The sequence below is a fragment of the Crinia signifera genome, chromosome 5 (genome assembly GCF_055691185.1).
Source record: "Crinia signifera chromosome 5, ASM5569118v1, whole genome shotgun sequence".
NCBI lineage: Eukaryota > Metazoa > Chordata > Amphibia > Anura > Myobatrachidae > Crinia > Crinia signifera.
This window is the reverse complement of record NC_139221.1, coordinates 26,811,388-26,829,495: the sequence shown is the minus strand read 5'-3', so window position 1 is coordinate 26,829,495 and position 18,108 is coordinate 26,811,388. Positions and strand designations below refer to the sequence as shown.

General features: G+C 48.4%; 1 protein-coding gene across 2 annotated transcripts in view; it reads right to left on the bottom strand.

The window, feature by feature from the left end:
* Positions 1 to 12,747, bottom strand: part of ZBTB47 (zinc finger and BTB domain containing 47) — a 44,941-nt gene extending 32,194 nt beyond the window's left edge. The window contains exon 1 of one of the 2 annotated variants that reach the window (XM_083186839.1): positions 12,533 to 12,747. In XM_083186839.1, coding sequence (XP_083042965.1) covers positions 12,533 to 12,535 — 3 coding nt within the window. In that variant the 5' untranslated portion in view covers positions 12,536 to 12,747. The remainder of the gene's footprint in view (positions 1 to 12,532) is intronic. The other variant, XM_083186840.1, reaches the window with a different exon arrangement.
* Positions 12,748 to 18,108: the final 5,361 nt, after the last annotated feature.

Here is an 18,108-nt window from a genome sequence, read left to right as displayed (position 1 = left end):
CAGTCTGTATTAGCGGATCCAGAGACTTCACCAACAGAGACAGCTTTATAATCACAGCGCGGCCAGCCTTAAACAGTTATTAAAAGTAGTGATGTGTATAGACTATAAATGTGTTGTCAAACCGGCCCTCACCCACCAATATTTTGTGATGTAGTAAAGGGGAGGGGGTGCAATGGGCATCAGCAGCAGGCAGACAGAAACAGGTATGCCCACACCCCGTCTAATTAGTGTGTTTAGCTATTACAATCACAGCACTTGCTAACAGGGACATAGAATCCAGCCTACATCTTCACAGTAACAGCGGAATGAGTCAACGTGACACATTGATTAAATGTCTGCCTTAACAGAGGTGCCCTGGTCAGCTGTAAGGGCTGTTTATTTGAAGGTGAAATATCTACGACAGGCCTGGCCAAACCTGTCCTTGAGATCTACCAACGGTCCAAGTTCTCCAGACCACCAAGCTGGTGCACAGGTGGAGTCAGTACTAACATACTTTTCACATCGCGGCAATAAGTTACTGACCATCACAGCAATTCTACCTGGATTTTAGTGTAAAAAGGTTAGACCAGGGTCAGATGCTGCTTTTCAATGGGAAAGCGGTAGAACACACATTTCCAAACCCGTGCTGCATTCAGTCCTAACAGACACATTCTACAGACCACAGGTGGCCTGAAAACCATGAACTGTTGGGATCATTTGGTCTACAGCATGATGGTCGACACGATTAGGTCGACACGGGAAAAGGTAGACATGGGTCTAGGTCGAAAGATCATTAGTTTGACAGGTTGTTAGATTGACAGGTCATTAGTTCGACAATGTCTATGTCGACGGTCAACATGGGTTTTTCACTGTTTTTTTACCTGAATGTCAACACAGTCGACATGGACACAGTTTTCAAGTGCGTCGGGCATGGTGCCTCGCTGCGCTCAGCACACTATTTTATTCTCCCACCACGCCCTAGTGGATGGTAGGGCATAAAATACCGCCTGTCGGCACATGTCGGGTCAAAAAACAGTGAATAACCCCATGTCGATCTTAAGACGTCGACCTAGACATTGTCGAACTAATCACCTTTCGACTTGGAACCATGTCGACCTTTTCCTATGTCAACCTAGACCCATGTCGACCTTTTCCCATGTCTCCCTAATGGTGTCGACCTAATGACTGTCGACCATCATGCTGTAGACCAAATGACCGCATCCCAAAGGGGCCACTTAGTGCTGTAACATGTAGCAGGTCAGGACAGACGTCTTGTGTAACTAAATATCAAGCTCCCAACATCTTCTGAAACCAACATCAACCCAACACCCATAAGCTCTGGGCTTCATGAATGAAGATTTCCACAGCTGAGCAGAAGCCATAGATCACCATGAAGAGGGCGCGAGTGGTCTGGACAGAGAGCTGACTCCCAACCCCATCAACCATCTTTGGGAAGAATTGGAATGCAGACCAGTTTTCTCCAATTCCAAAGCTGATATAAAGCAGCAATTGGAGAGAAAAAAAACGGCCTATTTGGTCCCTTTAACGCTCAACATCAATGTCCGCCCTGACCTATGCTCTTGTGGCTGTATCCCGGTGACTGTAAAGTTAACGTAAGCCTTTCCCAGGGAACTGTACAGCAACAAAGGGGAAACCAACACCTTTCTACTGACATCTGACTCATGACCCAAGTCACGTAGCTACAATGGCCGGGATGCGGTCGACTCTTTTCATAGGTGGACCCTATGACCCATACACCAATGGCCACCACGGCCTTAATTGACTGATGCCTTATGAAGTCTGTAGAATCCACAAGTTCTCCCATCTATCCTCTTTTGGTGCCCATTCCCAACAACCAATGGCTCCTGTAGGAACTACCTTTTACCTTGAAAATAAAAGCTACCTGAACTGGCTGACTTGGGTTTTTCAGGAGCAAAACAAGGCATCAACTATTGGAGGTTACAGAGGAAAGTGTTGCGGTGACGCCATGACCAAGAAGAAATACAATACATCATCAGGGTCAAAATGTCGACACTATTTTCTTCAGATTTTGTTGGTGTCAATGTCAAAAACTGTCAACATGGACCCCCAATTAGTGCAACGCCTGCAAAACACATGTTGACCTTGTCATGTGTCTACCTTTTTCATTTCAACCTTCCGAGCCTGGTGACCCATTTCATATCAACCTATTTTATGTCGATCTTTTGACCTTGTCAACCTATTTCATGTCAACCTTTTGGGGTAGACCTATTGACTGTATCTGGATACTGTAGACCAGGCATGTCCAAACTATGGCCCTCCAGCTGTTGTGAAACTACAAGTCCCATCATGTCTTGCCACAGTTTTGCTATTAGGGAATGCTAAAACTATGGCAAGGCATGCTGGGATGTGTAGTTTCACAACAGCTGGAGGACCACAGTTTGGACATGACTGCTGTAGACTAACCAGAACCAGCCAGACCAGAGTTGGCTGGCATTAGGGACTACATGCTGTACGCACCCGCTACCCAGCCAGTAAAGCCTATTTACTGAGGAGTGAAAATGTGGGACTCTTTGGCCCCTGATAATGAAACTACCAACCCAAGCTCAAAAGGGTGTCAAAAATAAGCATGCATATTCCACACCTGGCCAGTGGGGGCACTCTTTCATTTGAATCTAGGGAATGTATTTCAAAGGATTGGCTACAGACATAAACCCGGCCTTTCCGTAATCTGTCCTAGTATGGATTATTCGATACAGTCAAAAGTCGACCCCAAAAGGTCGACAGGATCAAAATGTCAACATAAGAGATGTCAAGAGGGCCAAAACGTGGAAAAGATACACATGATGGTCGTTATGAGGTTTTGACAATTCCTTAGGGGCGTGTCAATGTTGACAGAGGTCGACATGGACCCCCAATTAATAGAACGTGTACCTTCGCTCGCCATGCTTCTGGCTCGGAACACTATTCTATTCTCCCTCTATGCGGACATGGATGGTAAATCAAGAACAAGCCGGTTGGAAGAAAAAAAGAAATCATGAAAAAAAACATGTTGACCTGGTCATGTATCTACCGTTTTCATGTCGACCTTTTGATGTAGACCCATTGACTGTCCATCTAGACACTGTAGAGCAGACATGTCCAAACTGTGGCCCTACAGCTGTTGTGAAACTACACATCCCAGCATGTCTTGCCATAGTTTTAGCATTCCCTAATAGCAAACATGTGGCAAGGCATGATGGGACTTGTAGTTTCACAACAGCGGAAGGCCATAGTTTAGCCGTGCCTGCTTAGAGCTATCAAGCGGAACCAAATATGGCCATGGAAAAAAAAGACTCCCTCTGTTTCCGGAGCCTGGCTTGTGCAAAGCTTGCTCCTATCCTCTGTATGGGGCCCAACTCATACACACACACACACACACAGAGACCCCCGGAATAGGTGCTGTGTGTGACAGGGTGAGGTCAGGTCACACACAGAGCATTATGGAACAATACACTTGTATACAAGGACATAAACATGTGATATAATGTTATACCTATATGCACATACAAATATATAGAATATAATTTCCTTTTAACACCGCGGGCCCCCTGAGCTAGGGGTTGGCAGTAGAGAGACTTTAATCATAGTGGGTCCTACATTTCTTTCCGGTGACTGTTTTCTCTTCACCGCATCCAGGAATGCACCAGTGTTATACGCAGCCCCGAAAATCTTTAACCTTGGCTCAAGCTGATCAGACAGCCCAGGCCCTCCAGCCACAGGGCAGCACATCGATGGTGAACAGCTGAGGTGTACAGTGAGTTAATCCTTCCGTGCCTGCCATTCATCCAACGCGTGAATGGACCGGTGTGACAAGGGTGGGAGACTCGCAGACGATTGGGTTAAAAAAAAAAAAAAAAAAACGGGGAAAGAGGTCTAAGCAATGACAGCTATGTGCTTTTATAAGACACTAGCAGAATCTGGTTATATATACACTGTACAGTATTTTGCTGAACACTGTAAATACCATGGAGAGGACTAATGTGACACCCTACTAACTTATACGTTTGCAGACCACTTGCCCCTTTAACGGTTTCTGTGTATCGGGGGATCTTGGACATTAGATACTTCAGAGGGTAATTGTGGATAGACATTCCAGCAACATCCATCACCTATAGGAAGGGTAGCCCCTATTTCCAGTACAACCAGAAATATTCTCTCCAGTGCCCCTAGTGTTAGGGCAAGTTGTATCACACTAATGAATGACCCTTATACCAAGTGTAAAACAGTTACTGAGCCTCTACACAGCTCACACAAAACTTACATGTGTTCTCTTCTTATACTCAAACTGAATGAACCATTATGTAGTGTTCATTCTAGCACCCTCCACCTTTCGAAACCTGTGCAGTTCTTCTTTACTTTCGCTCTCTGCTGTGGTGCTTCTAGCACAGTATGGTCTGTAATTCAGCGCTGATTTGCAGACCAGCCTTGTTCTAGAACCACCATAGCAGAGAACGACACCCCAGACAGGAAAGAGGAACTGCACAGGTTTTGATAGATGCTGGAATGGACAGTAATTCACCTATCCTCGTGTATTAAACTACCATTATCCTATATACAGGTCACAAATGCGGTCTTGTTTTATTACGAACAATTCCCAACTGTTACAGCCCAACAGAATATTCTGGCGCTATGTAAATGAATGTATAAATGGTTAATATAATAATAGGGATGTAGCTATTGAGAACAACACAGAAGAATGGGATTGAAGTGAAGAATAATCCTTGACCAGGGGCAAAGAGAGGAGAGGGGTACGAGTTACCTGGGCCCGGTCCTCTTGGAGGGGACTGAGGCAGCTGATGAGGGGGGCCAATTTACCACTTTGTATTCCACAGATTTTGAAGGTAGGAATTGTGGCCGAGCCCACTAAGTACACTGGCCAGATGGATGTCTCAGCTGCCCAGTCCGTCCCTGATGAATGATGCAAGTGTGGAAGTTGGTTTGGGGCAAAAACGGTCAAACGCGGCTAGGCGAGGAAGGGATGCACGGATATTACACAGACCACTCATTTTATTCTCATCCAACAACAAAATGATTTCATACAGCCATTCGTGCTGCATAGGACAAGAACACCCACACATCTGGCGCATAAATTTCGCAAAAGTTATTGGATTTAAAAAACAATTTTTTTTTACAATGTGCTGTATAAATCTGCTCATCCCTTCTAATGGCCGTCTATAGGGAGAACCACCCTTCAGCAGCGCCATGGAAGTGGGATCCCGAAACAAAGGAGAGATTAAATTAGCATTACATCCAGCAAGGTGCTCGGCGGTGTTTAATCAGTCAGAAACATTCCTCTCCGGAGTCCTCGACCAAAGGGTCATTCCGCATTGATGATCCCCTTTTATATAACGATGCATGACCATAAACGGAACGCATTTCCCAAAAGACCGGGGGGACAGGAATAAAGTCAAGACTAGAAACTTTGCAGAGCAGCAAAAAATAATACTACAAATAAAGTAGAAGTTTCAGCCTAGAAATTTATTGGAAACTGGTGACATCCCTTTGGCGTGACGAGTGCTGCAAATATTATTCCCGCCACAACATGGCCGCCCGTCCTCATTACGGATGTGCATTAGATAGTCAAAAGGTCGACAGGGTCAAAAGGTGAACATGAAAGAGGTCGGCATGAAAGGTTGACACAAGTTTTTTGTCATTTTTTGTCTACCTTTTTCATGTCGACTTTTGACCCTGTCGATCTTATAACTATCTAGACCAGTGATGGCTAACCTCGACGCTCCAGCTGTTGTTGAACTACACATCCCAGCATGCCCTGCTACAGTATTACCATTTGGCCATGCTAGAACTGATGCAGGGCATGCTGGGATGTATAGTTCAACAACAGCTGGAGTGTCCATGACTGCTCTAGACACTGTAGATGTGTGAACTGAACCGGAACCACCACATTACAATGGCACCTTTCCCGTAGTGGTTTCCAACCCACACTCCTAACACTCGTGATCTTACAGGTTCCCTGCAGAAATGCATCCAGGGGTCTAATATCAGAACTGTACAACCTCCCAGTCAGGACCTTAGTAACCATACAGCAGGGGTGTCCAAACTTTTTGCGGCGAGGGCCAGTTTTGAAGAGTTGAAAATGTGGGGGGCCGACCATTCAGCCTGACATTCTTTGAATCATTAATCGCATCAGAATGGTCCCCCACTCACTTTATGTCCCCCAGCCTGTCCCTTCACTGTATATTCCCTAGACTGCCCCCCCCCTTCTCTATAATTCTTCCAGCCTGCCCCCATTCACTGTATGTGCCCCCTTCACTGTATATTCCCCTGCCTGACCATCCTTCTCTGTATGTCCACCATTCACTGTATGTTCCCCACTCTGCACCCATTCACTCTGTCCCCCAGCCTGTCCCCCTTCTCTGAATGTCCATCACTGCCCCCATTCAATGTATGTCCCAAAGCCTGACCCTCCTTCACTGTATGTCCCCCAATCTGCCCCCATTCACTGTATGACACCCATTCACTGTGTCCCACAGCCTGCCCCCCCCCCCCCTTCTCTGAATGTCCATCACTGCCTCCATAAACTGTATGTCCCCCAGCCTGACCCTCCTTCACTGTATGTTTCCCAGCCCCTTGTGTGAGCCAGAGGACGGAGAGGCAAAGCACGAACTGCAAGGACAGGAGATGCTTGGGCTCCCGCTGATGCCCTCCTTCACTCTGCATGTTACGGGAGCAAGTTTCCCCCATGCTGCACCCCCTCCCCCCACACTCTTGTCACTGTGATTGCGGAGGAGGGTGATATACAGTTGCAGCTGCAGGGGTTTGATGCATACTCACCCGAAATACGCCAAACACATCTCACTGTGGCGGCCGCACCTCCTCACTGCTGCAGACAGCAAGGTAAAGGCACGCTCGCCAGGGCCCCACCTTTAGTGCTGTGTGTCCCGCATCTAATGCTCCACCCGCTTCTGGCTGGAGGCCGTTTGAAATTACAGCACGGGCCGCAATTGGCCCCTGGGCCTGACTTTGGACATGCCTGCCATACAGGATAACCCCCTCCCAAACACAAGGGAAAGATCTGCAATATTCACCTCATTAATGACCAAATAGATCAAGCATCAAAAAGTGATCAAATGATGGACGGTAATAAACAGCCAGCCAATCAGCTCCTCCCTGTCATGTTACAGGCTGGGTTTGAAAAATGACAGGTAGGAGATGATTGGCTGGTTGTTTATTACTCTCCATTTGATCGCTTTTTTGAAGCTTGATATATTTGGCTCCAATACTTAACACTACAGGATACTCTGGGTTAGCAGTTCACAACAGAGGAGGCACTGAATAGACAAATTCAGGGAATGTGACCACTTAGTACAGGGGTCCATGGATGTCTTCTTTGGTGCCAATAAGGTAACACACAGCTAGGAAAGGATGCAGGAATATATAGATATTTCTCAAATCAACACCAAAATTATTTCACACATTTCCAGGATCCTGGGCTAGGACTTTCTATTTAGTGTTTGCGCACGAAATAGATGTGCACAGCGGGCAGCCTCATCAGCAAGGATTTTAGGCACTTTAAAAAAACGAAATGCCTCCCATGGTGCCGTTTTGTCACCTTTTACTACACTTCAAGAGCGCATTTCCCGCTGTTTAAAACCCAGGAGGACCTTAATGACACAAACACATCATCAGAGCTGGGTATATGCAGCAAAGTCAGGAGGTGGCAATTCTGCAATCGTGCATTGGTAGCACAATCAGGGGCAGAGTTACCCAAACTCAGCAGGTCTCTGCCCCACAGAGGACCACAGTCACCCCGTTACCATCATATAATGACTACACCCAGCTAGATGATTACTATGGAAATGCACCCGAAGACTATGGGAGAAATTAATACCCCTTTCACACCAGCCTAAATTCCCGGGTTGAGTCCGGGAACAACCCGGTACTACCGCTGGTGTGAAAGGTACCTGGGACAAGTTACCGGGCTAATTTGCCGGCAATCCAACCCTGCTAGGTAGCAGGGTTGTTCCCGGGTTCAACCCGGGGACCTGGCTGGTGTGAACGGGGTAGGGTATACTTACCCGGGTTGCCGGTCCTCGGTGTGCTGTCCGGCCGGGAATCCACGCAGGTGGCGGGCGCAAATGACGGGACAGGCGGTGGATGATGATGACGCAGCTCTCCGGCGGCAGTGAGGGTGCCGGAGAGCTGCGTCATCTTCATCCGCCGCCTGTCCCATCATTTGCGCCACCGCCTGTGTGGAACCCTGGCCTGGGCGGTGGACCAGCAACCGGGGTGAGTATTCTTACCACCTCCGCCGCCATCCCGCCGACTGCCCGCCTCCTCCCCACCTCCTGAAGGCCTCCTTCCCGCCCCCTAGACACACCAGAAAATGCAGGGACATTTCTGGTGTGAAAGGGTCCCAACCCGGGAATGTCCCTGCTTGTCCGAGGAATGTAATTCCCGGGTTTGTCCCTGCATTTCTGGTGTGAAAGGGGTATAACTAAGCTAGGAGTTCCGTTTCACATGGGATGTTGCTATGGGCAACCAATCAGAATCTACTTCATATATATTTAGCACCTTTTAGAAGATAATAGATAGTATCTGATTGGTTGCCCAGAGCAACCAATCCCATCTGATCTAGAACTCCTGTCTTAGTAAATTTCCCCCAATAACGGAGCAGTACTTTGGGGTCATGTCACTTTCACAACAAAGCCGTTATAGTGGTTCATGTACTGAGCCTTGGACAGAGAGGAAACGTGGACCAGTCAGCTCCCAACTGACATTTTTGAACAGCCTGTAACATGGCAGTTAGGGACCGATTGGCTAATGCGTAGAGTTTTTGACCTGTCGACAATTTCAATAGCAGCATTTTGGTCGTGTTGGAATACTGAATGTCGGTATTTTGACTGTCTGCCAATACAGTCGGTATTTTGAATGTTGGGAAATCACGCTGAACCCTAATTCAGACCTGATAACGCAATGGCTGAGTTCCCACCCTGAGCAAGCCTCGGAATAGCTGCAAATCCATTCACTAGCCACCCACCATCTAATGATTTCTCCAGTGTGTGCAGTCTGTGTGTAGCCCAGGACTAGGGAGGCCAATCCCGGGCCATTTTTTTAATCCCGGGATTCGGGATTGAAAAACTGCCAATGCCGGGATTCTGAGATGAATATATATTACCTCCAACGGAGGAGGAGGAGCTGTGCGGCGGCGTGTGGCGGAGGAGCTGTGCGGCGGAGGAGGCGAGGTGACTTGGCCAGCCAGGGAGGTGGTGGGTATCTTGATGTCCGGGCAGATACGGCAGCGTGGGAGGCAGTGTGTGGCTGCGTAGCCACACGACCTTGTTGCCAGGCAGCGCAGCGTGATGTTAGAGGTCATGCTGCGCAACCACATAGTGTTCCCAGTACTCAGAGTTACCCACCTCCTCCCCGGCGCGTTCAGTGCTACACTGGAGAAAGGGATTAAATGCGCATGCGCATTTTGATCCCATAATCCCAGGATTGGAGCCTCCAATCCCGGCATTCAAATCCCGGTCAAAAATGTCCTAAATCCTGGGATCCCGCCGATCCCGGGATTGGCATCCCTACCCAGGACATACTGGACAGCTGGGATAGAAGCAGGCTGATCGGGGTCGGTGCTGACCGTACACCTACGCCTGAGTTTTCCCTGACAATCCCAGAAAGCGGCCAATTACCCCCTACAAACACAGGCGTCATGTCAATCACTTTGCAAACAGCAGTATGTCATTACCAGCCGACCTCACACATGCGTACTAAGGGGCACGCATGTGCAGTCTATTGATTATCGACTTTCCTGCTGATTCACAGCCACGCCATCCGGTCTGAGTTAGGCCACTTGTCTGACCAACGGTTTCCAGATTTTGGGAGAAAATTACTGAATTACAAATTAGTTGGAGGAAAGTTGGCCTGATGTACGGCCTGGAATACAGCAGCAACCGAATGCTGCAATGTGAAAGCGGTATTACAGTAGCACAAGCATATGCCAGGGCAACTCAAGTCTGAATAACACTGGGTAGCATTTTATTAGGCTTGTCATACTTATCCCTATGAATTACACAGGTTCTGTGGCTAACTGAATGCAAGCCTGCATTCCCCCAGAACCTGTATAGTGTCCCCGCTAGAATGCAGAGCACGAAAGCGCTGCATTTTTGCAGAAGAGGGCGTGGCCTGTCATGGAGTGGGCTCCGCCCCACCAGCAGACATATGGGTGGTGGTCTGGTTCCCCTATACATCACTACTGGGACATGCCGCAGGAGTCGGCATCACTGATGGGGAGAGGCTATGCTTCCCCCAAACTCTCCGTTTAACGTGAATAGATGCCAAGCGACTAAAAGTCCCATCATGCCTTGACACAGTTTCACTATTAGGGAATGCTAAAACTGTGGCAAGGCATGCTGGGACGTGTAGTTTCACAACAGCTGAAGGGCCACAGTTTGGACATGCCTGGTTTAAACAATATCGCTTCGTGTGTACACTCAATATTAATGATGCGTGCTCCCTTGATTAATTAACAATCTGTACATGCAAATCAATTGTACTATAGTCAATGACTGCGCGTACGGTGCGGGGACCCAATGACATCACTGTATCGTTAACGATATAGTTCAGTGTGTTTGTACTGTATCATTAGCCGGGAGTTCTAGGGAAATAGTTGTCAATATCGTTCATGGGTCGAAACGCTTAGTGGGGACCCCGGCTATATAATTTATGCAGCACTGCCCACATCGCTCAGTGGGTAAGATCACAACAGTAATGATAAGAGGATGCACAGCTTATACTGGGGAGGGCAGCTGTGTCCCAATGCTGAGTAAGGACAAAGGCTTGCAGTACTCTTTATATTTACATATGTTTCAACTGAATTGTTTGCTTATCGTGGGGGTGACCAAACGCCAACTGTGCATTGGTTTAAACACTGATGGGCAGGTGATATGACATGGAAAGAAGGAATGCCACAAAGTTGAGATGCTTTTGGTACCTCTCAGAGTGCATTTCTACAACAGAGCTTCACCGGCAAAGTGAAACCAATGCTGGGTACACACTGAGCGATATATCGTTAACGATATGCACAATGCTGATAACGTTAAAGATATATCATCAACATCGACCAGTGTGTAAGCTCAATAGATCTGATAAAAATACAAATATAGACGTTACACAATACATGGACAGAAAGCTTCAGGGAGCAGGGACTGAAATATTGTAAAACGCTACAAAATATGTGTCACACTTTAGATGAGCAGCCAAACAGATCTTTGTTAAGAAAAACATAGATCAGAGAGGTCACGTGTTCATTCCCTGAGAAGACAATGTGCGTGGAGTTTGTATGTTCTTTCCTCCAGAACCCCTTGTTTAATCTTACGCACCAAAACCTAAATACAGGTAGGCTAATTGGCTTCTAACACAACAAAATAACCCTAGTCTGCATGCGTGTCCGCGCACTACAGATTGTATTCTCCACTGGTGCAGGGACTATAAAGGTGCCCATAAACGGTGCATTTTGCGGGTGCGATGCGCTCTCCCACGCACAGTTCAAAAAGTATATACGTTTTGACCTAGGTCCTGATCGCATGCGATTTGTGTGCGATGCGATCTAGACCAAAACGCATACAATGATCGCACCATGTATGGGCACTTTTATATGCATGACTGAACGATGTAAACAGGTCCTTCTATATTGTAGCCTGTACTGTACGCAGCGCACCCATCACTCTCTGGCCTCATTAATTATGCACATGCGAATTCTCCAGCACAACTTTCAGAAGCTACAAAGTTGCAGAGAAAAGTCTGATTGCGGAACAAGGTGCCGAATAGAGGACACTGTATACAGAGTGGATCCAGGATTCGGTGCCAAGGTGCCCACATATCAGGCAGAGCAGCATCCCTGTAGGCACGTATGTATGTATGTATGTATGTATGTATGTATGTATGTATGAGGCCAGCACTCTTACAATAAACACATACAATGAAGCGATATCATGCATCCACTCATGAGGTCTTAGGAAACATTGAAGCAGCAATGAATATGGTGTATAGTCAGCCATAGGCTAGTGGTCAGTCAGCAGTGGGGAGATCTGCAAATGATGGGACACCATTTCATTAGATGTGACATATTCTCAGCTTATACATATATTGCTCAGCAAATGATGGCACCGACTAAAGCCTGCAGGAGACCATGCACCCACAGATGCTGGGGACACAGGAATATTAGCACTTACAATGTATAGAGGTCCTGCATTGGGCAGAATATAAGGGACTTCCAAAGACTAGAAATGCAGCACGGGTAATTAATAATTACAATAATAATAGCAATTGCAATGCATGCTGCTCCAGCACACTGGGAGCACTGGGAGCAGAATGTGCATAGAGAAAACTTGGGTCTGGATGTGAAGGAATAGGAACACTGCAGCCCCCAAAGGCAGAGACCCCCCAGACTAATCCCAGGTGACCCCCCAGATGTGTGCAGTGTTATGTGCATGCATCACTGCTGCATGCACCACCCCCCAGTGCAGGCCGCAGCCAGCAGACAAATAGTCCCAGCTGCTGGGGACACACTCACCATTGTGCTGCCGTGCTGCAGCGGAGGCAGGGCAGGAATGACGCTCGGGGGGCTGTGAGGACGTGTAGGGCCGGTGCATGCCCCCCTGCTCTGCGGCCTCTTATTGTCCTACATGCTCCGCTCCTGGGCATCTCTCCGCCATGTTACATTCCCGGCTCTGCCCGGCCTTCTCCGGCGCTAGGGGGGTGCTGTCCGGGGATAGCATGCGATTGGACGGGAGGGGTCACGTGTGGCTTGTGCTGGCCCCACCTCCCCTGCTCCCTCTGCTTAAAGAGACAAAGTAATAAGGGGGAGGGGGCGGTGTACTGGAGAGATCCGGGGACCTGCTGCGGGCACAGCCTCACAACGAGGGGCATTTACACTGACAGGGGCGTAGGGGGTGAGAGAAAGGGGGCAGAAGAAGCTACAGATGAGGTGGGAGAGAGAGGGGGGTAGCAGCATTGACACGGGGTGTGAGAGAGGGGTAGGAACAGTGACATAGATGGGTATGGGTGAGAGAGGGCTAGGAGCAGTGACAGAGGAGTGAGAGAGGCAGAGGAGTGTGACGTGGTGCCCAGAACAAGGGTGTAGGTAGTTTTTCTTCTTATAGAAATGGGTACTTGTGAGTTATCCGGGCTGCCGATTTTTTCATCGCGCCCGAAATCGTGGGCATCGCGTCGGTCGTGGCCATTATAAGGAGCCGCGACGCGATGCCCACGATTTCCCATAGACAGTAATGTTAAAAGACACGATGGACCCGATTTCCGACACGATTTCCCATAGACAGTAATGTTAAAAGACGCGATGGACCCGATTTCCCATAGACAGCAATGTTAAAATAAAATGACAATGTGAAATTGGCCAATATGGCCATTTCACATTGGATATGTTTTTAAAAAAAATGTTTCATGGCCCCCCACCACCGTTAACGCCACCCCGCTATTGACGCCAACCCGAAGCGTGGCGAGCGCAGCAAGCCCGCGAGGGGCGGCGGTACGCGTCCTCCGACCTTTTCATGCCCTACTATCCACTAGGGCGTGGAGTGAGAATAGAATAGTGTGGCGAGCGCAGCGAGCCCCGCGAGGGGACGCGGACACCTTCACAGGTATCCGCGTGCCCTTGCGGGCTTCACAGGTGTCTTCGGGCTCGGTGGCTCGCTGCGCTCGCCACACTATTCTATTCTCACTCCACGCCCTAGTGGATAGTAGGGCATGAAAAGGTCGGAGGACACGTACCGCCGCCCCTCGCGGGCTCGCTGCGCTCGCCACGCTTCGGGTTGGCGTCAATAGTGGAGTGGCGTTAACGGTGGTGGGGGGCCATGAAACATTTTTTTTAAAAACATATTGGCCAATTTCACATTGTCATTTTATTTTAACATTGCTGTCTATGGGAAATCGGGTCCATCGCGTCTTTTAACATTACTGTCTATGGGAAATCGGGTCCATCGTGTCTTTTAACATTACTGTCTAAGGGAAATCGTGGGCATCGCGTCGCGGCCCCTTATAACGGCCACGACCGACGCGATGCCCCCGATTTGGGGCTAAATCGCGGGCATTGCGTCGGTCGGGTGTCCTTAAGTTAACCAAACTTAAGGACAAAATCGGCAGCCCGGATAACTCACAAGTACCTAGAAATGTCCCTTACACATTATGCCAAACAAACCATAATGCCCATTACACATTATGCCACAGCCACACAAACCTTAATCCCCATTACACATTATGCCACACACCGTAATGCCCATTACACATTATGCCAGCACACTGTAATGCCCATTACACATTATGCAACACAAACTGTAGTGCCCATTACATATTATGCCACACAAAGCTTATGCTTATTACACATGCCACACCATAATGCCCATTACACATTATTCAGCTCACCATAATGCTTGTTACATATTATATCAGACATACACCATAGTGCCCGTTACACATTATGTCACACCGTAATGCCCATTACAGATTATGTCACACTCCATAATGCTTATTTCACTTTATGCCACACACTGTAATGCCTATTTTACTTTATGCCACACACCCTTATGGCATTATGCATTATGCCAGAGACCGTAAGGCTTATTTCACTTTATGCCACATACCGTAATGCCTATTACATATTATGCCTCACACAGTAATGCTGCTGACACCATTTTATGTCCTACACACAAAAATGCCTCCTGCAAATGATGACCCACAGTTAGGCTTATAATTACTAGTTGTCAGGGGTTTCATGGCATCTTCTCTTAGGGGCACCAGCGTTCCAAGCACTTATGGTTAACGCTTTACATGCAATAGCGTTATCAGTTTTGGAATCCCCCCTCCCCTGGCATTTTAGTGCCCATGGGGTGGGGGTATGTGTGTAAGCGCCACTTACAGACATGGGTCGCCGATTCTGGATCACTCCGATGTTTGGGGTTTGCGAATGTGCATTTCTGCGCATGTGCAAACCCCAACTGCGAACAGCCACGGCAAGTTATTCATTTGCCAGGCCGTTCGCAGTGGGGAGGGTGGGGCGGGGCAGATGAGGGCAGAGGCGGCACTGGGCCATGGGAACGCCCAGCATTCTATGGGGGTCATCATGAAAACACTGGGCATTCCCATGGGTATGTGGGCGGGTCAATGCCTGCCGGGGGCCGGCGGCTGATGTCACACAACATCAGCCACCTGCCCTGCCTTCGTCCTGGCATTCGCAAATAAAAGTCATTTGAGACTTTTATTTGCGAAGGCAGAAGAATTAAATTGATGGTTGACGACCATCAAATTCCTTCTTCTGCAGCGGCTGCAGCATGCAAGGGTGTGAGTCTTCGTAACACATCCCCTCGCATTGGTTGCGAGAGGAAACGGCAGTGGGGGGGTTGGGAATCCGGCAGGGCGGCCTCTCTGGTGCTTTGCAGCTTACCGAGCCAGGCCCAAAATCCCCCCACTAGTGCTGCTTACACACATAATGCCCCCTGTAGTGCTGCTTACACATATAATGCCCCTCTGTAGTGCCACTTACACACATAATGACCCCTGTAGTGCTGCTTACACACATAATGCACAAAAATGCCCCTTGCAAATGATGCCCCAGAGTAAGGCTTCTAACTACTTGTTGGCAAGGGTTTCATGGCAACAGATGCAGCTTTCTGCATCTTCTCTTGGTGGCGCCAGTGTTCCCAGCACTTATGGGTAACGCAATACACGCAATGGCATTATAAATTTTGTACCCCCCAATTGAATTTTAGTGCCACTTACACATAAAGCCCCCTGTACTTCTGCTTACACACATAATGCCCCCACTAGTGCTGCTTACACATATAATGCCCCATGAAGTGCCATTTACACACATAATGCCAGCAGTAGTGCCACTTACACACAATGCCCCCAGTTTTGCCACGTACACACATAATGCCCCCACTAGTGCCGCTTACACATATAATGTCACCCTGTAGCTCATTGCCAGTGGTTACATGCTCATTGCTGGGGGAAGGTTTACATTAGGGAGGCCAATCCCGGGGCATTTTTTCAATCCCGGGATTCGGGATTGAAAAATGCTCAATCCCGGGAATCCCGGGATTGGCCTCCCTAATAAAAAAAAAACAAAAAATGACCCGCCCCCCAAATATCAATATTAATGCCCTCTTACTTCGCCCCGCCTGCCCGCCCGCCACTCTTCCCCATCCCCCTGCCCTGCGCTGTCACTTACAGAGGTAGTGGTGACAGGCAGCAGCAGGAACGATGTTCCTCCATCCATCCAGCGGCGGGGCGGGCGGGCGGCTGAGCGATTGTGTGCTTGTGCTGAATTTAGTGCACTGACAGACATGGTGGCGGACGGGCTGCGCAGCGTGGCATGATGTCAGGGGTCACGCTGCGCAGCCTGGGCGCCGTCATGCCTGTCATCACAGAGCACCTGCACACAGCGGAGTGCGGACCAATCGGCCACCGGGGGGTACGGAGCAGACAGCCGGGCAGCATCTGAGCCATTCTAAAGTGCTCAGCGCTGCCCGGCTTTGAAAAAAAAGTACATTTAGCACTGGGATACTAATCCCGAAATCCCGGGATTGAAACCTTCAATCCCGGGATTCAAATTCTGACGATTTTAGGCCTAAATCCCGGGATCCCGCCGATCCCGATCCCGGGATTAGCCTCCCTAGTTTACATGCTCATTGCTGAGGTGGTGGTCGGGGGATACGTGTTTGTTGCAAGGGGGAATACATGCTTGTTGCCAAAGGGGGTTACATGCTCCTTGCCAGGGAGGTTACATGCTCATTGCCAGGGGGGGGGGGTAAATGCTCCTTGCCAGGGAGGGGTACATGCTCATTGTCTGGGATATTTACATGCTCATTGCTAAGGGGGAAAACATACTTTCTGCTAGGGGGTTACATGATCATTGCCAGTGAGGGTTACATGTTCATTGCTGGGGGGTTTCATGCTCATTGCCAGGGGTTTCTCGCTCATTACCAGGGGTTACATGCTCACTTCCATAAATGACATGCTCATTGCTAGGGAGGGTTTACATGCTTATTGTCAGGGCGTTACATGCTCCTTACCAGTGGGGTTATATGCTCATTGCCAGGGGGGTTACATGCCCATTGTCGGGTGGGTTACATCCTCGTTGCTAGAGAGTGTTAAATCCACGTTGCCAGGGGGCTGCAGGTGCACAGCGTGTCCCGCACTAGGCACTCTGCGCAGGGGCACCGAGAGGTATGGCGAGCCCGGTAAAATTTTGGGGACATGGCCTAATCACAGAGGGCGTGGCTATGTCCCCTTAGCAGAAAAATATTGGAATAGCCCCCCCCCCCTCCATCTGTAACCTATTAACACACTGACAGCATGAGAGCTGCTGCTGCCCGGGAGGATGAAGGGGGGCAGACCAAGGGCACCACCGGGCATAGGTAATTAGTATCCACCCCTCCAGCACTCGCAGATCTGAGTCACCTCTATTGATTTACATGGAACGCCCATGAAATGCTGGGCATTCCCATGGGCAAACTGATAGGTGCGAGCAGGAAGACGAACATGTAGTTCGCCATGCCAGCTCACACCCTGCGTCTGCATATGGGCAGAAAAGCGCATGCGCAGACACAAATCATTGATCCACTGTGCGAATGCGTCAGGGACTGAACCGATTACAATAACCCCCAGCGTGTATGCACCTTTAGAAGGAAATGTTCAGATTTCCAGTCCTTTAGATCACAAGGGAAATTAATGAAGGGATCCTTATTATTTAGTCAACAAAGTATTTAAAGAAGTTGAGTAGAAAAAATCTCCTAATACAAGATAACAAAAACTATACATAAAAAATGATGATGTCTTAACTAGACAAGATAATCTATTGAAAGATTTCCTTCCAGACAAACCACCTTTTATTTTCCCGCACAAATGTTCCAAGCTATTACCAGCTCCAAGCCATTACAATGTACTGAGAAAGACAATAGCAAAACCAGGAATGCGTGGTCAGAAAATAAAAGCCAAATACGGCTCAAATAATCGTATTCATATTTGTAAATATGTTTATTTTAGCCATATTCATATTTTTGCCATTTACTATGCCAAAAATACGTCCATTCGTATTCGTATTGATGGCACATTCATATTCATATTTATCTATAC